The 18,431-nt window shown below is 40.2% G+C and overlaps 2 protein-coding genes and 1 long non-coding RNA gene across 3 annotated transcripts; 2 read left to right on the top strand and 1 right to left on the bottom strand.

The window, feature by feature from the left end:
• The first annotated feature begins 4,414 nt into the window (after window positions 1–4,414).
• LOC108673786 lies at window positions 4,415–6,179 on the top strand. The gene is made up of 3 exons (XR_001930998.2): window positions 4,415–4,499; window positions 5,086–5,233; window positions 6,076–6,179. It is a non-coding gene; the product is annotated as an uncharacterized LOC108673786 (long non-coding RNA).
• Window positions 6,180–7,120: 941 nt separating this feature from the next.
• Window positions 7,121–12,389, top strand: LOC108673780 (glutamate carboxypeptidase 2). The gene is made up of 8 exons (XM_018161650.2): window positions 7,121–7,230; window positions 7,822–8,005; window positions 8,276–8,366; window positions 8,833–9,014; window positions 9,816–9,935; window positions 10,339–10,421; window positions 10,540–10,668; window positions 12,206–12,389. Exons 1-8 carry the CDS (start codon window positions 7,213–7,215, stop codon window positions 12,281–12,283), a joined length of 885 nt encoding a protein of 294 aa, XP_018017139.1. The 5' UTR covers window positions 7,121–7,212; the 3' UTR covers window positions 12,284–12,389.
• A 792-nt stretch (window positions 12,390–13,181) lies between these two features.
• Window positions 13,182–18,371, bottom strand: LOC108673791 (failed axon connections homolog). Its single transcript, XM_018161664.2, has 7 exons — window positions 18,162–18,371; window positions 17,710–17,848; window positions 17,267–17,383; window positions 15,531–15,637; window positions 14,657–14,865; window positions 13,735–13,851; window positions 13,182–13,424 (listed from the first exon to the last, which is right to left on the bottom strand). The coding sequence occupies exons 1-7, from the start codon at window positions 18,341–18,343 to the stop codon at window positions 13,324–13,326; spliced, it is 972 nt and encodes a 323-aa protein (XP_018017153.1). The 5' UTR covers window positions 18,344–18,371; the 3' UTR covers window positions 13,182–13,323.
• Window positions 18,372–18,431: the final 60 nt, after the last annotated feature.

Genomic DNA, 18,431 nt, shown 5'->3' with positions numbered 1-18,431 from the left:
AAAGAGAAAAACTATTAATAAAACCCGTACAGTTGTGGAGCTACATGGACAAGTCCTCGAAGCTCCAATAATCACCAACTATTAATAAAGTGAATTGGTGTAACCACAGCCAAGTTTGCCCAGACATGAAGGTCCCGTTGTGCTCAGGCTGAAAGGACCTTCATACCAGAAACTTTGGAAATTATTAAAAAAAAGTGGGGTGCACCGTATTGCTCTGAATGCACTCCGCACTCCCGCAGTTACGCACCGGCTACCGAGTTTGCTCGTTGTGATCTTCGTTCGCCAGTACTTGACAATGCAGGGTCATGTGCCTTCAACCCGTCTACAAGTAGTCAAGTTTCAGTTGTTGTCAGTGCGTGTATAGTGCAAATGTAATCGACGGTAGAACGTTGGTTTGTAAATGATTTTTCTCCTATTCTGATCATCTTCGCTATTATAAAAGCATCATAATAGTCAGTGCACATTTCTTTTAAAATTTAGTTACTGAGCTTCTTTGCTGGTTTCTTTGAAATTTTAAATGTCTGAGACGCTACATTTTGGCTAAAAACTCAAGTTTTCTAGTGCAACCTATTACCTTGACAGAGGTAGAACTTACGCTACTGATACTGCTTAGTTCATTCTTCCGTCGCCACACTTGTCTAAATGTCTGAAATTATCTTAACGCTACTATTTTGAGTATGTATCTACCTACCTATACACAGGATTGTAAGTTTATGATAGAAGTGTCGGCACTGACGTAATAGGCCCATGGCCTGTTGCCGATTCTTGTACTTTTCGTGACTTGATTCCACAAGGGATCCGGCCTTTGTAACCCTATCTTTCCATAACTGACGATTGATTGAGATAGCTGCTAGACTAATTGCGTCCGTAAGCTGCTAGGCATTTCTAGACTGAACATATGATCCTGCATAGCTTCGTCTAGTTAGTGCAATGGGCCTATTTCTGTTGAGGTTAGGTTAGTAATCAGCATGACTAATTTTCGACGGACATTTGTTACATTAAAGCTATACCCAAGTTCAGCTTCGTGCACGATACTCTTAACTACACAGAAAAGTGTATTAACAGCTTTTATAAAATGAAAGATTTCAAATTTGGGCATCTAGTGAAATTTGTTGTCTGAGCTGAAGACCGACATTCGAATAAGTTGTCTATGATAATCAAGTCATAAAACTAAATTATTCTTTAGTGCCTTAGGAATTAGTGTTTCTGACCTAACTAAGGGCGTCAGGGTATCGACGGTATGTAGGTATTCGAATCAGGAAAGATTAACTTTCTAACATGTGCAGTCAGTGAATTCTCATGTTATAGGGATCATCATTATATAATATATTGTATTTTTTAATTTCACGCTTTCCTTAATAGTTTCGTATATATTCCCAATCACTATAAGTGGAAGAAAATTTTTAAATGAATCAACAGGAAATGGCTCATTGGGTTAATCTTTAAGATTGTCGGATCGAGTTAAGTTTTCACTGCCAAGCCGTATAAGAATCAGCTCAGGATTAAAGCTCTGCAATCCTAATAATTTGAGTTTTGATCAATTTGAAAATCTCGGGTATGAGCGAAAGAAATTCCTCGACGAGATCGCGTATGGCGCAGATTAGGCCTTGTGGAACTGTTTATCGTCTAATGTAAATCATTTATTTAATCGGGGAAAGTTTTTGCCAACCACTTCTGTCATAAATTTATTAACAAATGCGTTCTATTGTCTCTATTTTCAGATGCGTACTGAATACACGAGGAGTGGGCACTCCTGTAGGGGGTGGGGGAGTTATTATATATATCATGTACAAGGGGGGGTTATTTTTATTTATACCAAGATCGTGCATGGTGCAGCATTGATGATGTTGCTGCCCAACATAGCTCACCATTGTGCTCATGTCTTCAGCATACCGTGGATGAAACAGCATACATGGTGAGTAGACTTATCCTTTATCTACTAATTGTAACTCTAGTAGCCGGGATTCTCGGTACGAATAGCATTGATGAAAGTTTATGTATCCGTAGATACATAAACTGGAAAGCAACTCGTAATCTGAGATGAACGCATCACTGTTAAAAATTGGGGTGCAGTTTATTAACAATTTTTTGTTACTAAATGCGCTCGATAACGTACAGTTTAATTCTTCCCAATGATCTTATCTAAGTAATGAAACAATTTTCCGGAACTAAACCCTTTGAATAGCTGCCGTATTTTTAATTCGTTTTCCTTGATAATAGCAGCATATATCGCGTGGCGTCAGAGGCGGGGATTCCTCGAAATTTGCTCTTTATCTATATGACCATAAATATAGGTATGCATATAATCGCACGTGTTTATGTACATATATTTCCTCGTACGCTTTTCCTTCTCAAGGCGCATTACTGACGCATTACTTGGCATTTATTTCTTAACAAATTAATATTTCATGTTACGAATTTATATGTATATCGTCTTCAAATTCCTACCTGCTTATTATTTCTTCCAGGAACTGTATTTTTTGTTGTAATTAACTTAGGTGAGATAGCTTAGACATCTGTTATAAATTATTTATTTAATGAATACTAATCATTTAGTTTGTTTGGTAAATACTTATTTTACGACTTCATTCAACTCGTTACCCTCTGATAAATTGGCCCTCAGAAGACCACATAACGAGGGTTACCCTCTGACAACGCAGACATTTTAATTTTTTAACATAATTTTTAACATCCATTATTTCATTTTTCATTATCTTATCATTATTCTTTTAAATTGGCGTGAAATGTAAATTTTTCGCTGTATCAGAGCGTTCCAAGTTAATACATTTTATTATTATTTCAAATATACATATATTTGGTATAACAATATACAGTACCTATAAAACAAATGTTTCACCTAGCACAACACAGGGCTTAAGGCCGCGGGTTTAGAAGGTTTAACTAATCCAAGACGTTGGTATGCCGCTAGTTTCTTATCTCAAAAGATAAGCGGTTATTGCCTACCTTGGATCCTGATACTTTTATTATAACATGGATGTATATATTCATATAACATGAATATACAGATTCTTATAACATGAACATTGTTAGGTGTTTTGTCGCGTTGTTGATCAAAATTCAAATTTTGTACGATACTTGGGACTCTTCATTACATATATGAAATAATGAAATAATTTTGTTGAGATAAATAATGGCTGCTTGGATGCGTACTTCTGTCCAACGGAAATTGTACAATGATGTACAGTATATTGGCTAGCTTTATGATGTATATTGGCTAGCTGTATGATGTATGTATATTGGCTAGCTGTATGATGTATGTATATTGGCTAGCTGTATGATGTATGTTGGCTAAATGTATGACGTCATTCACTGCAGGTGAATGACATCGCCGCTGCCCTGTTATACTTATAAAAATACTGCGTTTAAACGTCGCTGAAGCAGTAAGAGGCAGTTAAACTGCAACTGAACACACAGCCGGCTAACAACTGTTCTTGTGAGGGAAAATGTTCATGGGAACAGTTCATGTTCCATGAAGTGAATAGTTCTCTTGCGGTGAATTGTTCCCTGGAGGTGTGAACTGTTCTAATGAGGTACTGTAATCTCTTTAAAGTTTACTTTTGATTGGACAGTTTACTGTCTGGAGAACAGTTTACTGTTTGGAAAACAGTTTACTGTCTGGAGAACAGTTTACTTTCGGGTGAACAGTTATTTGTTCGGTGAACTGTTATCTGTCCGTTGAACAGTTATCTGTCGGGTGAACATGTTATCTGTCGGGTGAACAGTTTACTGTCGGGTGAACAGTTTACTGTCGGGTGAATAGTTTACTGTCGGGTGAACAGTTTACTGTCGGGTGAACAGTTTACTGTCGGGTGAACAGTTTACTGTCGGGTGAACAGTTTACTGTCGGGTGAACAGTTTACTGTTGGGTGAACAGTTTACTGTCCGGCGAACAGCTTACTGTCGGGTGAACAGTTATCTGTTCGGTGAACAGTTTACTGTCGGGTGAACAGTTTACTGTCGGGTGAACAGTTTACTGTCGGATGAACAGTTTACTGTCGGGTCAACAGTTTACTGTCGGGTGAACAGTTTACTGTCCGGTGAACAGTTTACTGTCGGGTGAACAGTTTACTGTTCGGTGAACAGTTTACTGTCGAGTGAACAGTTTACTGTTCGGCGAACAGTTTACTGTCTGGTGAACAGTTTACTGTCTGGTGAACAGTTTACTGTCTGATGAACAGTTTACTGTCGGGTGAACAGTTTACTGTCCGGAGAACAGTTTACTGTCCGGAGAACAGTTTACTGTCTGGTGAACAGTTTACTGTCGGGTGAACAGTTTACTGTCGGGTGAACAGTTTACTGTCGGGTGAACAGTTTACTGTCAGGTGAACAATTCGTCATCAGGTGACGAGTATATAAGCGGGTCAGGCACTCTGCGCTTGCATTTGTAGTTCAGTGTTCGGTGGAAGAGGTTTGGTCTGTGCTGCTGAGCTCCTTATTTTTCTGTGTAGATAAGACGCTGTGTTGTATCTTGTGTCACGGTAAGGCAATAAATGTGATGTAGTGTTTATAACATTCAAATGTTGATGCGTAATTAAAATTACCACAATAAAATTAACTTCATTCTAAATACGTGCTAGTTGATGGTGTTTGTGCAGGAGATTTTAATACAAAATATTTATTTTAGTTAATCATTTTACGTTAATGACCAGCAACATCACCTGCTTCATGCCCGTGCCAATTCCTGGTTCATTCTGCCTCTGATGATTTCCTTCAGTAATTTTCTTAATACTTTTACAATCACCCATTTTTAACGGTAGCTGTTATTATGGCCACATTTAACGGCTGCTGACAGGATGGCCACATTTAACGGCCGCTGACAGGATGGCCACATTTAACGGCCGCTGACAGAATGGCCTCATTTAACGGCCGCTGACAGAATGGCCACATTTAACGGTAGCTGTTATTATGGCCACATTTAACGGCCGCTGGCAGAATAGCCACATTTAACGGCCGCCGGCAGAATGGCCACATTTAACGGCCGCTGACAAGATGGCCGCATTTAACGGCCGCTGAAAAAGATAACCAAATATTACTCAAGAATAAAATATACTTGGATCCTTACAGACATGAACCGCACGGTGTTGGTGGTGGGGCTGGTGGGGGTTGCTGCGGGGTTGCTGGTTGGGGGGTTGATAGGACACTTCGCAACCCCCGACGCCCCAACCATCCTCGTTGACCCCGAGGTCACTGACGATCAGCAACGTATCCTAGAGTGAGTCAGGGGTCATAGGTCAAGGTTGTTAGTGAGTCATCATAGAGTGAGTCACAGGTCAAGGTTGTTAGTGAGTCATCCTAGAGTGAGTCACAGGTCAAGGTCAAGGTTGTTAGTGAGTCATCCTAGAGTGAGTCAGGGGTCATAGGTCAAGGTTGTTAGTGAGTCATCCTAGAGTGAGTCAGGGGTCAAGGGTCTAGGTTGTTACCGGGGCAGAAATCATTATAAATATCATGGGTAGAACAACGATATAGTTTTTTGTTGTTTTAAATTGTTATTTATTTGTTTATTTTTGTGGATTTGTCAAGCATCTTTGTAGTTGTTAGGGTGAATATTTTCAAAGAGAACGCAAGAGACCGAGTCTCGCAGAACTGAATCTCGCCCGCACATGGCGGAGGAATTCTTAATTCAAAATTAATTCATTAATATAAATTCATTATTGAATAGTAACCTATAGAAGAGGATGAGTTTTGGGATATCGGTACTCGTTAATAAAAGGTACCTGATTAATAATTGAGATAATTTTTAAATGATGGATTATTAGTTATGGGATAACGGGAAATATTTTAGTATGTAAGAACCTAGAGGTAGGCTAGTTATTGTATCACACGAACTAGTGGACAAATAGAATACAATAGTGACGAATACAATAGTGATAAATACAATAGTGATATATATAATAGTGATAAGTACAATATGAAAAATATAATAATGATAAATACAATAGTGACAAATACGATAGTGATAAATACACCAATAATACAACAGTGATAAATACAACACTGACAAATACAATAATGATAAATAGAATGATAATACAATGGTGGTGATGTCGCCTGCAGCCTGCACGCGTCGTACGTGGCAGACGGGTGGCAGGCGGGACAGACGGACGGCACAAACCAACAAATTCTGGACGCCATCAACACTACGAACCTGGAGGCTCATTTGAGGTCAGGGCTTCACACTCACTGGAAACAGTGGGACTTTGTCTAAATATTGACGCACTTATTGCTTTTGAGCGGGTAATCCTGACCCACTTTTCCGGCTAAATAACGAACCGCGCTGTGGGTGAGAAAGTGAGTTACTATTTGGACAATATGACTTGTTTTTTTTTTGAGTGTATTGAAGTCATCATAGGATCACAGAGATCATTTCCTGGCAGCGTTGATCACAGAGATCATTTCCTGGCCGCGTTGATCACAGAGATCATTTCCTGGCAGCGATGATCACAGAGATCATTTCCTGGCAGCGTTGATCACAGAGATCATTTCCTGGCCGCGTTGATCACAGAGATCATTTCCTGGCAGCGATGATCACAGAGATCATTTCCTGGCCGCGTTGATCACAGAGATCATTTCCTGGCAGCGTTGATCACAGAGATCATTTCCTGGCAGCGTTGATCACAGAGATCATTTNATGCCGTTTCAGGGGTTTTCATGCCGTTTCAGGCGTTTTCATGCCGTTTCAGGGGTTTTCATGCCGTTTCAGGCGTTTTCATGCCGTTTCAGGGGTTTTCATGCCGTTTCAGGCGTTTTCATGCCGTTTCAGGGGTTTTCATGCCGTTTCAGGCGTTTTCATGCCGTTTCAGGCGTTTTCATGCCGTTTCAGGCGTTTTCATGCCGTTTCAGGGGTTTTCATGGCGTTTCAGGCGTTTTCATGCCGTTTCAGGCGTTTTCATGCCGTTTCTGGCATTTTCATGCCCTTTTTTAATTCAGGCGTTTTCATGCCGTTTCAGGCGTTTTCATGTCGTTTCAGACGTTTTCATGCCGTTTCAGGCGTTTTTATGCTGTTTCAGGCGTTTTAATGCCGTTTCAGTCGTTTTCATGCTTATCATAGCGTGGTTTTGCATGTTGAAACGCATTCATGTATGTTTCCCTGTCCTCAGATCACGATAGTGAACGGCAGCGGGACGGTCGTGTTCACGTCGCAACATCGCGAGGAATTCGTGCAGAACGAAACAGACTTCGTGGACGCGTTCAATGCCTTCACCCCTGCAGGTAATTGCATATGAAACCCTGCCTTGTATAATAACACGAATGTATTAGATTTATTGTTCTTATTCTTATTTAAATAACCCGTCTCAAAGTCTTACCATCGAGCAACTTCATCTCATGATCCGTGATGAATTCAACAGGCTTCCTGACACCCTTGACAACAACTCTCACTGTGCTGATATATATATATGGGCCATATCGTAAAAAAAGCGTCACATTTTCTGCTGGAACGTCCTTCTGCCGGGCAAAAGTGGATAAGGATTGCCTACACCTGGGTCCGATCGCTAATTGAAAAAAGTCTTTATATTTTTCTGTGTAATACGTGACTCCCTTCCAAACATATCGGAGCGGTGGGCGCCATCTTGTGCAGAGGTCCCGCGGGCGCGGCTGCGGAGGACACAATTTTAAAATTATTTCTGCACCCTCTCCCCCTTAGTTCATCCCATACTTTAAAAAAAAAGTTAAGAGATTGTAAGTTCATTAGCCAATCACTGACGGCCTTTCGAGTAAAATCCACCAATCATAGACAAGAAAATAGAGCGTAAGTACTTACGTCCACTTAGCGAGTTTTGAAAGTATGGCCCCTGGACGCAGATCCAAAATGCGGAGCAAAATGGAGCGAGGGGCGCCATCCTGTTCAGCGATCCGGCGGACGTGGCGGCGGAGGGGGCGGATGAGGTATTCCCCGACACCTGGTGGTTGCCGGGGTCTGGCATGCAGAGGGGGTCGGCCTTCCTGGGGGACGGTGACCCCTTAACCCCCGGATGGCCCTCCACAGGTCAGTACCGCGATTAGCCAACGAGTAAAAACTTTTCAATCAGGATTCTAATTTAGAAACTGAATCTGGGACGAAGAAAACGAAAAATACTTCATGGAAAATACTCTTTGTGTATTGCGTAGTTGCACATGTCCCAGATACTTGAGGTTCGTACGTGTGGAGGGAAAAACGTTCGGTTCGTCTATCCTCTGAAACTTTATTGAAATTCAGAATTCTAATGAAATTATATCATTTTGATTTGATATAAAAAAAACATTTCACGCGTTACAGAGCATGCCCACCGCATACAGCCAGAGGACGCTGGCTTCCTGAGCATCCCTGCACAGCCCATAGGCTACGACGACGCCTTCGAAATTCTCAAGTGAGGGAAAGTTTAGAAGCAAATCACGGACATTGTTGTTCCTATCGCACGAAATGTTGGAAGCAAATGTGGTGTTTCGACCGCAGCTGAACCCAAGTTGGGGAGATAACAAGGCTAGATCTTTGTTATCTTCAGCGGACTTCATTGTACGCAAGGAAATTTCCTACGCAAGGGATGTTGCCTCTCCCTGTAGGATCAGACAGGAGTGATGGAATCGAATAGGAATAGGCCCGTGATGGAATAGGCCCATGGAGATTTCTGCGGGATATTTTGAGCTCTTAAATAGTCTAATGGGGATATGTAATGGCCTAATGGGGAAGAAATATGGATCTACGCCTCTCTGCTCAAATCATGGCACTCTGAACTGTAACCGCTGGGCCACCCTGCCCATATGAACGTTTCCTGTTCGCCAAACAGAACGATTTCCTCTTGTGTGTCCCTAACACCAACACGAGTTTGTGATCAGGCGGTTGGATGGTGACTCATCACCCGAAGAGTGGCGAGGTGGGTTGAACCTCACATACAACCTGGGTCCGGCCTTCCTGCCTGAGTACTCTGATGAGATCCTGCGCCTCAGCACCCACAACTACGAGGACACCTTCTTGTCCTACAACGTCTTCGGCACCATCACGGGCGCCGTCGAGCCTGGTTAGGCACCCCATTGATGTGTAGTGTTGGAATTGTTATTCAAATTACTGAATTGTATTTTGATGAGAAGATGGCAGATGTGGGCAGTATCGCGCTACATGTGGCGGCCGCTATACATTTTCAGTAGCGGTAGCGGCGCTACATTTAAGCAATTGTAGCGGTAGCGCCCGCTACATTTAGGGCATGTAGCGGTAGCGGTAGCGGCCGCTACATTTCAAAGTAGCGCTGCCCAGCTCTGGCAGATGGATGCTGAAGGGTATGAGATATAATAATTTATGTCTTGATTTTAAAGTTATTTATAATTATGATTTATGTTTTGATGAGAATCTTAATACGAGGGTAGATGATGAAGGGTATCAGAGTGAAGTTTTTAGACATAATAGAATAGAAATAGATAGAAATAGTCCCATGGCCTGTTACCGATTCTTGTACTTTTCGTGCATTGATTCACAAGGGATCCGGCCTTTGGAACCCGATCATTCCATAACTGACGATTGATTGTGATAGCTGCTGGACTTATTGGCTATTGCCTGGTCCGTAAGGTGCTAGACATTTCAAGACTGAAGATATTTAAATCTGGAAGTTATTTAAATATCTCGACTCTCATCTCGATGTTATTTAAATAGTGAATTGCATTTTGATGAAGATTTTTAACAAAGGTAGTTAACGAAGGGTGTGATTTGTTAGTTATGGGGAAAATAAATGCTTGGTGTGATTTATTATTAACAAATTCTCTTAATTCTATTTGATAAGTGATAAATTAAATTTCATTGATAATGAAAGCAAAATCTGGTCCACCAGACCGGTATGTGCTGCTGGGCAATCATCGCGACGCCTGGGGCTACGGGGCCAGCGACCCGTCCAGCGGGACGGCCCAGCTTCTCGAGACCGCCAGGGTCATGGCCCAGCTCGTGAAGCAGGGGGAGGGGTACAGGGTCCAGGGTCATGGCCCAGCTCGTGAAGCAGGGTGAGGGGGGAGGGGTGCAGGGTCATGGCCCAGCTCGTGAAGCAGGGGGAGGGGTACAGGGTCATGGCTCATGAAGCAGGTGGAGGCTCGTGAAGCAGGTGGAGGAGAGGGAGTGTATGGGATGAGGTATATAATACGTCCATGGTTAGGTAGCTTTCACTGAACACATTTGGCAGGGCGGGCATTTGTGTACCATATATGCATACTACTGAAATGGTGCGTTGAATTTCGCAATTTATCTAATTGTGAATCATTATTTTATCTGTTATATAAACATTATTTTCCTTTTGCACTATATATATTACTGCAACTTTTAAACGTTTATTTGCGTTTACTAAGAAATATATTTTGTGTCAGGTTGGCGCCCGCGTCGCACGATTGTTTTCTGCTCGTGGGGCGCCGAGGAGTTTGGGCTGATAGGCTCCACCGAGTGGGTTGAGGTGAGTGGGTTGAGGTGAATGGGTTAACCTATATCTACCCTCTCCATCACATGACCGTTGATTTATATTTAACATATTATTCAACCTAAGGTGAACGAATTAATATATATTTGTGCAGGAGCACGTGGACAAGCTGCAGGCGCGCGCGGTGGCCTACGTCAACACAGACACCTGCTCCACGGGACCCCTGCTGGAGGCCCCGGCCAGTCCGCTGCTCTGGGACATCATCAAGACCGTCACGGCGATGGTACGTCGTGAATAGTATTACTATCATTAGAATTATAAATATTATTTACATTACTGATATTATTGTTAGTAGTAGTGGTAGTATTGAAGTAGAGAGACCACCCTGCTTGCTCTGGGACATAATCAAGATCGTCACGGCGATGGTAGGTCGTGTATAGTATTACTATCATTAGCAATTATTAATTGATATTATTAGTTAATATTATTTGTATTATTGATGTTAATATTATTATTAGTACGTAGTAGTATGATGGTATTTAAGTTGAGACACCACCCTCCTTGCTCTGGCCTTCTCAAGACCTTCACGGCTGTGGTTGGTCGTTCATAGTATCATTATCATCATTATCAGTAGGTGTCGTGCTAGTATTAGTAGAGTAGTGAAGCAAGGTCAAGACGTAAGAGTCGCCACTGCATTAAAGTCGCCGTTCAGCAGTAGCAATGTATCTTTCAAGATTAAGTAAGTAAGATTTTCAGAATATTTGATGTTCACAATCAACGTAGCTTGGAGCGGTGACATTTAGGTTCGAAACTCGCAGCTAATTGTGAAAAATTTTCGTCGAAATCGGGAAAGTGGTAGAGAATCAAGACAGGCCCATAGAGTCACTAAGCTTACACCCGTAAAACGCATTTCTGCAAACGTTAGGTAATAAAACTATTGTTGTTATCAATTGTTGGGATGACTGAAAGGTCAACAACAATAGAATTGTGACTGTCAGCGGACGGATTGTTTCGCCCGTAGAAGAACCTCTAAGTGATGTGAGATAACAGGCTTCAGCAACCCGCTGATAGGAAGATAATAAAGAACATAGGTTTTTTCATGCTTCATATTGTGTCTTGTGAGGAAGCGTCGTGGTCTCCTTAGCGTTTGGAAGTGGGAGAAATTGCCTCTGAACTCAGTGCTGGTAGCGCTGTAACTAGAAGCCTTGTAACTAGAAGCCATGTAATTAGAAGCCTTGTAACTAGGACCCTTGTAACTAGAAGCCTTGTAACTAGAATCCTTGTAACTAGAAGCCTTGTAACTAGAATCCTTGTAACTAGAATCCTTGTAACTAGAAGCCTTGTAGCTAGAAGCCTTGTAACTAGAAGCCTTGTAACTGGAAGCCTTGTAACTGGAAGCCTTGTAACTGGAAGCCTTGTAACTGGAAGCCTTGTAACTGGAAGCCTTGTAACTGGAAGCCTTGTAACTAGAAGCCTTGTAACTGGAAGCCTTGTTACTAGAAGCCTTGTAACTAGTAGTTCCGGGCGCTGGCTTGAGGTTTGAAGAGGAAAACCGCCGCAGTAAAGTGTAAAGCCACTAATTTAGGCACACATTTTTGTCTCCCAAAGTTTTTATTTCCGTAAAAGATTTATTTCGTTCATTATGTAAATGAGGTAAAAACATTCACGATTTACTTATGCTTGAAAAAGTTAAATTTTAGTATAATAGAAATAACACTTTTGCACGTTTTTTTGTATAACTAAAATGTATAGGATAATGTCTATTGAAAATACGAGAAAAATGGGATAAAAATCATGATTGATTATCAATACGTTATCAGGTCCCAGGGGTTCGCAACGCGTCGAAGACCGTCTACCAGGAATGGGTTGATTATTACGGCACCGAGGACGTACCGTGAGTACCGTGCTAATGTGGCCCCATATATACCATGAGTACCGTGCTAACTTGGCACCTTACCGTAAGTACCGTGATAACTTGGTCCCATATATACCATGAGTACCGTGCTAACTCTGTCTCTTATACACATCTAGATGTGTATAAGAGACAGTGCCACTACCGTGTATTAGAATCAAGGCAGTAATGCCACTACCGTGTATTATAATCAAGGCAGTAATGCCACTACCGTGTATTATAATCAAGGCAGTAATGCCACTACCGTGTATTATAATCAAGGAAGTAATGTAACAGTTCTTCTCAATGCACGAGGAGCGTCAAGTGTAACCATTGTTGCACAGCAGTTGAATGTACCACACCGTCACCCACCAGTAAATTGTTCATGCAAACATTCTAGCAAATATATTCAAGTAAAATTTATCGTGTCTAGGAATTAAATGCGAAAAAAAAGTTACAATTACATAACCATTGAAAATGTGAAAAATATTCTCGCGATCTCTAGCTTTCTAGTCTACTAATGAACAAAATAAATTGTGTGAATCCTCCCATCGTCAAAATTGAACACATAACAGCAAAATTACGGACTCGGCAATCGTGACATCAATGTTCAAATTTACAGCTCCGGCCAAGTTTGCACGTCACTCGCCAGCATCGCCAAGCCAGCGATGGGTGGCGGGAAGTATCTTGGTGGTGTAGTGTTAGGTCTCATTGTATTATGGCGTTATGTCTCTTGGTGGTGTAGCGTTGCGTCTCATTATGGTATGGCGTTAGGTCTCTTGATGATGTAGCGTTAGGTCTCATTGTGGTATGGCGTTAGGTCTCTTGATGGCGTAGCGTTAGGTCTCATTGTGGTATGGCGTTAGGTCTCTTGATGGTGGAGTGTTAGGTCTCTTGATGGTGTAGCGTTATGTCTCTTGGTGGTGTAGCGTTAGGTCTCATGGTGGATTTGGGTTCGGTGTTTGAATGGTGTTTAGAGTTAGGCGCTATAATGCACTGGAGCTGGGCGTTTGAATGGAGCTGGGTTCCTCGATGACGTGAGGAAAGTCACTTGATGGCCACGTATTCCTGGCTGATGAGGTCGTCCCAGTCTGGATAAACGCGCTCCTTCATCCTGACGCAGTAGGCTGCCAGGCGGGGGAACTCTCCTGGCATGCGAAATGTTCATAAGTAATCAAGATCATCAATGTAATTACATCATAATTTAGTACATCAATGCAATAATCTTCTAATTTAGAAAGTCTCCACCAGTAAGTACAGTACCTGTCAGCAGTGCCAGTAAGTACAGTACCTGTCAGCAGTGCCTCGTATGGAGTGCCAGTAAGTACAGTACCTGTCAGCAGTGCCTCGTATGGAGTGCCAGTAAGTACAGTACCTGTCAGCAGTGCCTCGTATGGAGTGCCAGTAAGTACAGTGCCTGTCCGCAGTGCCTCGTATGAGTGCCAGTAAGTACAGTACCTGTCAGCAGTGCCTTGTATGGAGTGTCAGGAGCGTTCCACATGAGCTGAGCAAGGCTGCCAAAGACACCGCAGTCTGCAGTGCCAGGAAGTCTCCCGCAGAAATATTCTGCGTCTCCTGCGAATATTTAATTTGTAGTCGCACTTCACAAGCCCACAAAAATTAATAAATAAAAACAATGAAAATAGGTACCCAGTTAATGCACATATAAAAAGCAGTGGCAGAGCCGACAGTAGGAGGCCAAGGACCTACAATTGCTGACAAATTATCGCTTTTATATATTGCTACCCAACATCCAGCTATTGCTGCAAAACAATTTAATGTGCTGAAATGTGAACAAATTATTCTTCACATGTGTGAAAAGGTTTCAAATAGCTAGAAAAGGAGAACAGGAACTGCAAATGAAGAACTTATGAATCACAGAAATGCAATATAAAGAGAATTGATAAATGGTCTTGTTGAGTTACTAAAATTAAACGAGTAACTAAAATTATTGCCTCCAATATAACCAATGAAAAGTTTGAGGTCAGGATGGTGGAGCACCACCAGAAAAGAGCAGGAGGTTAACTAGCATAATTGTCAAAGGAAAAGAAACATAGTGTTGTAATGAATGTTGAACCATTAATAATCAACTTATTGATAGATGATTTTACCATTTAAATCATTTAAATATAGCAAGATGTTTTGATATTCTGTCTCGGTTGTATATGCGTTGTGTAACGATTTTTGTAAGGCAGCTTTTTGGTGTTCCATGTTTCGAAGAAAGAAAAGTAAAGAGTTTCTCTCTTAAGTTGAATTAATAACCCAACAATTGGACAGCTTTTGCTAACATCCTCATTCCTAGGAACACTGACTAATGCCAGGAAACATCATACAAAATATATAAAGTTTGTTAATAAATGCGTTTGCTGAATCAACCAACCAAGATAATCGTCAAGAGCTTTCAGAGTTTTGCGATAAATGTGGAAGATTTCTTGTGGACTGTGAACAGCAATGCCGTGATGCCGGCTCCTCTTGAGGAAGCCACGCCCCATGAAGATGGGGAACGCAAAGTTCAGGAAGGGAGGGAAGCGTTGGCTCTTCAGGAATGATTTGCAGCCATCCAAGCAGTAGCGCCAATAAACAACAACCCTGTGATATAAAATTGAAGTTATGATTTGTTCTATTTAATGAATTTTACCTTCACTTGTACTTTGGCCTTGTTTATGCTCCTGACAGCAAGGTAAATTTTTCACACATTTCTTAGACCTTTAATACACACCGTATAAAATAAGCTGACAGATTAAGTGAAAGAACCCGAGTGTACATATCAATAAATAGGTACCGGTATAATATTAAAATTTACATCGAACCTCATATCCCAATATTATTGCACACAAAATAGCTACACTTGAATATTATTGCAAAAATTGAAATTTAACGTCTTATAACTTACCCTAATAAAATTTTAGTGTAAGCATATTTGATACATTAAAATTCTTAGCATATGCAACAAAGCACAACACTGCTATTCTCATGCGTGAAAAAAACACAAAAATTCAACAAACTACTTGAAAAAGGAAATGGAAACGTATATAAAAAATATCGGACTTATTGGCCACTTGTGTTGAAGGTAGTGGAGGCTGATGTGAATACATCTACTCATCATGTAGTAACAAAAATGTTAGTATGAATCCATCAATTCAACAAGATGTAACATTATAGATATCATTAATACATTTACTTCAAAGAAGTAATTGAGATTGAAGCACCAATAAAAAGAAGGCAAAGCAGCAATAAGCAAGAATGCAACTCACCAGAACAGCTGTTCCTCCATCAGGGCTCTGATCCCCTCCAGGGCCCCTTGCTCTCGTACAGAAATGAGGGCATCACCGGGGGGCAAGCGACCAGTGCTGCCTTTAGCCTGTACATCGTGTGCAATTTTTACAGTATTGTTGGGCCATATACAATTAACTAATTCAAAATGACAATCAAGATAGTTTATATACACTAGTGAGGAAATAAAGTCAATATGTCCTACCATGTTGGGCCATATACAATCAACGAATTCAAAGTGACAATCAAGCTCATTTACACTATTGAGGAAATGAAGTCAAAATGTCCTACCATGAATTAAATGAGAACAAGTTACTCAACCATTTTGGTCACAACAATCTTTAAGAAGAATATTTATCACGCTTTTTAATGCCAATCTTTATTAAACATCAAAATTCATTTGTAGCCATTTTCTGTTCTTTTCAACTGATGATAACACGGGTCTCTGAAATATTTTCAATAAAAATATACCGTAAACTGGGGTAACTTAGACTCCCGGGGTAACTTAGACCACTTTTGGTTTTTTTAACAAACACCCCCAAAACTCAAAAACTATTTGACATAGAAAAATTCTGTCAATGGGCATTAAAGGCCTAATACTGAGGCTACGTAACACAATAGAAAGATTAAAAAAGTTTGCATATCTAATAGGTTAAAAAATTAAAAATGTGACCCACGAAAAAAAGCTATTTTTTAAAGCCTCTCAGAGTACCCCCTCCAATTTCTTTATTTTTTAGCAAAATAACTCCAGGTTTTGATACATTGTAGTACAACTCTTCTAGTTACATATGCAACAAACAAATTTGAGGAAAGTCTCATAGTTTGCAAATGGGGGGCGCCGCCCCCCAATGGGGGAACTTAGACCACCTAATGTCAGCCCTGACGGGGTAACATAGACCGGCTTGGAAATTAATTTAAAATTACCATATATAACATATTTTATGTTTGACAGCCTATTTATGTGTCTTCTTTATGTTTCAGACTCTACTGAGTCTTATATATGGTAATTTTAGCTTAATTTCCAAGCCAGTCAATATTACCCTGTCAGGGCTGCCATTAGGTGGTCAGAGTTCCCCAGTTTGGGGCTACTTAGACCACCTGGGGGGCGGGACCCCCCATTTGCAAACTATGAAACTTTCCTCAAGTTTTTCTTTTGCATATGTAACTAGAAGAGTTCTACTACAATGCACCAAAACCTGGAGTTACTTGGAGTTATTTTACCAAAAATATAATTGATTTTACCACCCGGTCTAAGATACCCCCAGAGCTGGCGTAAAAAAGACCATCGATTTTTTTTAAATTACATCAAAACTATGAGAGGCAGGAGCCAGCAATTTATGGTGAGTGAAGCTAGAGTATAGATCTGTATTTTGCATGTTTCAATTTAAGTTTAACTTATCTAGTAAAAAAATGGCATCATTTAAAAAAAAAAAGTGGTCTAAGTTACCCCAGTTTACGGTAGTGATATTTCCATGCAGTTTTTAGTGTTGAGTTTTAAATTTATTTACTTCCTTATCTGGCTACCATAATTTCATGCACAACACGTGAGCGTGACTGTCCTGCAATATTTTAAATACAAGAAATATCAAGAAGCATCAATATATTATTATATAGTATCTATATAATATTATATTTATTATATTTTAGGTATCTATATCTATATAATATAATATTGAATGAACCAAACGCTTCTGTGATGCCAAGTCTCATGTCTCACCTTCTCCTCTGCTATGATTTTATCAAGGATAAAATTAGAGTCTCCCATGGGCTGGCCATCTTCAAAATTGACCCAGGGACACTTGCCTTTTGGGCCAAATGGAACGGAGCAATCCACCTGATGGCAAAATGGAGATGAACCAGCAGGTAGTTATTGAGAAACATATGCATACTAGGTACTTCAAGTTAAAAAAGCATTATTTCTTACTAACCATATAAACAGGTTTGTATACACTATCACTCAGTTAATAAAGTTATAGTCTGACAGTCTGACTTGAATGAATAATTTATTTTCAAATTTGTATAATAGAAAAGTCACGAATTTCATTTGGCAGCAGACTTCTGAAGTCACGGATTTGCACATATAGCATGCAGAATTTGGCTAATGGAAGCATTCATCATTATAGTCATAGAAATAGAAACATAATAGTAAAATTTACACACCTTGTAAGGAATGTTGGCCAGTCTGAAGAATGTTTCCAATTTAATGGCAAAGGGACTTAAGTTGATGCAGGTTTTGCCTCGAGAAAACTGATGAAGTAGAATGACTCCTGGAGTGTGCTTGAACTGGTCAACTTCATACCTGCAAGCAAACAATTTATGAAAATGTTCTTTGATTAGTACTAGCAACTGGGTCAAACTAGTTGAATTCATTTTAATAACAAAAAAATTGTTAGTTTAATTTCTATAAATGAGAGATATTGTTACAAAATGATTATATTTCAGCTGTCAATTTTGTCAATGTTTCAGTATATATTACCTATATATATTCAGTATACCATATTTTATCATTGACCATTCCACCTAAATATATCCATTGTGCAGCATATACATTCAAATGCCAATAAAAAAGGTAGCATTATCCTTCTTGCATTTATAAGAAAAAAAAAACACACCTTTTAGCACGCTGCAATGCATTTTTGTATCTTTTTATAGCATAGCACGATGCCAAGCCTATGAATATTGTGACGGCCTTGCCATAGTGGCTTTCTGGCCATACCAGCTCACGAGATGGAATCAGTGATTGTAGGAAATTCATAGTAATAATTTCATAAACCTGAAATATAGATGAAACCATTCATAGTTCCCGTTCTGTATATTGTTAAATTTAGATTCTCATTAATAAATACATTTTTTATGAATCAAATCAATAATCCAAACAAGTT

The sequence above is a fragment of the Hyalella azteca genome, unplaced genomic scaffold (assembly GCF_000764305.2).
Source record: "Hyalella azteca isolate HAZT.00-mixed unplaced genomic scaffold, Hazt_2.0.2 contig4675, whole genome shotgun sequence".
NCBI lineage: Eukaryota > Metazoa > Arthropoda > Malacostraca > Amphipoda > Hyalellidae > Hyalella > Hyalella azteca.
Note: the sequence above shows the minus strand (reverse complement) of the source record. Positions and strands in the feature narration are given on the sequence as shown.

Bases quoted from the DNA above. Each gene is read 5' to 3' on its own strand.
- LOC108673780 (XM_018161650.2), top strand. The intron at 8,006-8,275 runs GTCAGTACCGCG...CACGCGTTACAG, and splicing joins CCCCGGATGGCCCTCCACAG to AGCATGCCCACCGCATACAG. The intron at 9,015-9,815 runs GTTAGGCACCCC...CTGGTCCACCAG, and splicing joins CACGGGCGCCGTCGAGCCTG to ACCGGTATGTGCTGCTGGGC.
- LOC108673791 (XM_018161664.2), bottom strand. From the start codon at position 18,343: ATGGTTTCATCTATATTTCAGGTTTATGAAATTATTACTATGAATTTC. The intron at 15,638-17,266 runs GTGAGACATGAG...CACGATGTACAG, and splicing joins AAATCATAGCAGAGGAGAAG to GCTAAAGGCAGCACTGGTCG. The intron at 13,852-14,656 runs GTTGGTTGATTC...AAATATTCGCAG, and splicing joins AGCTCTTGACGATTATCTTG to GAGACGCAGAATATTTCTGC.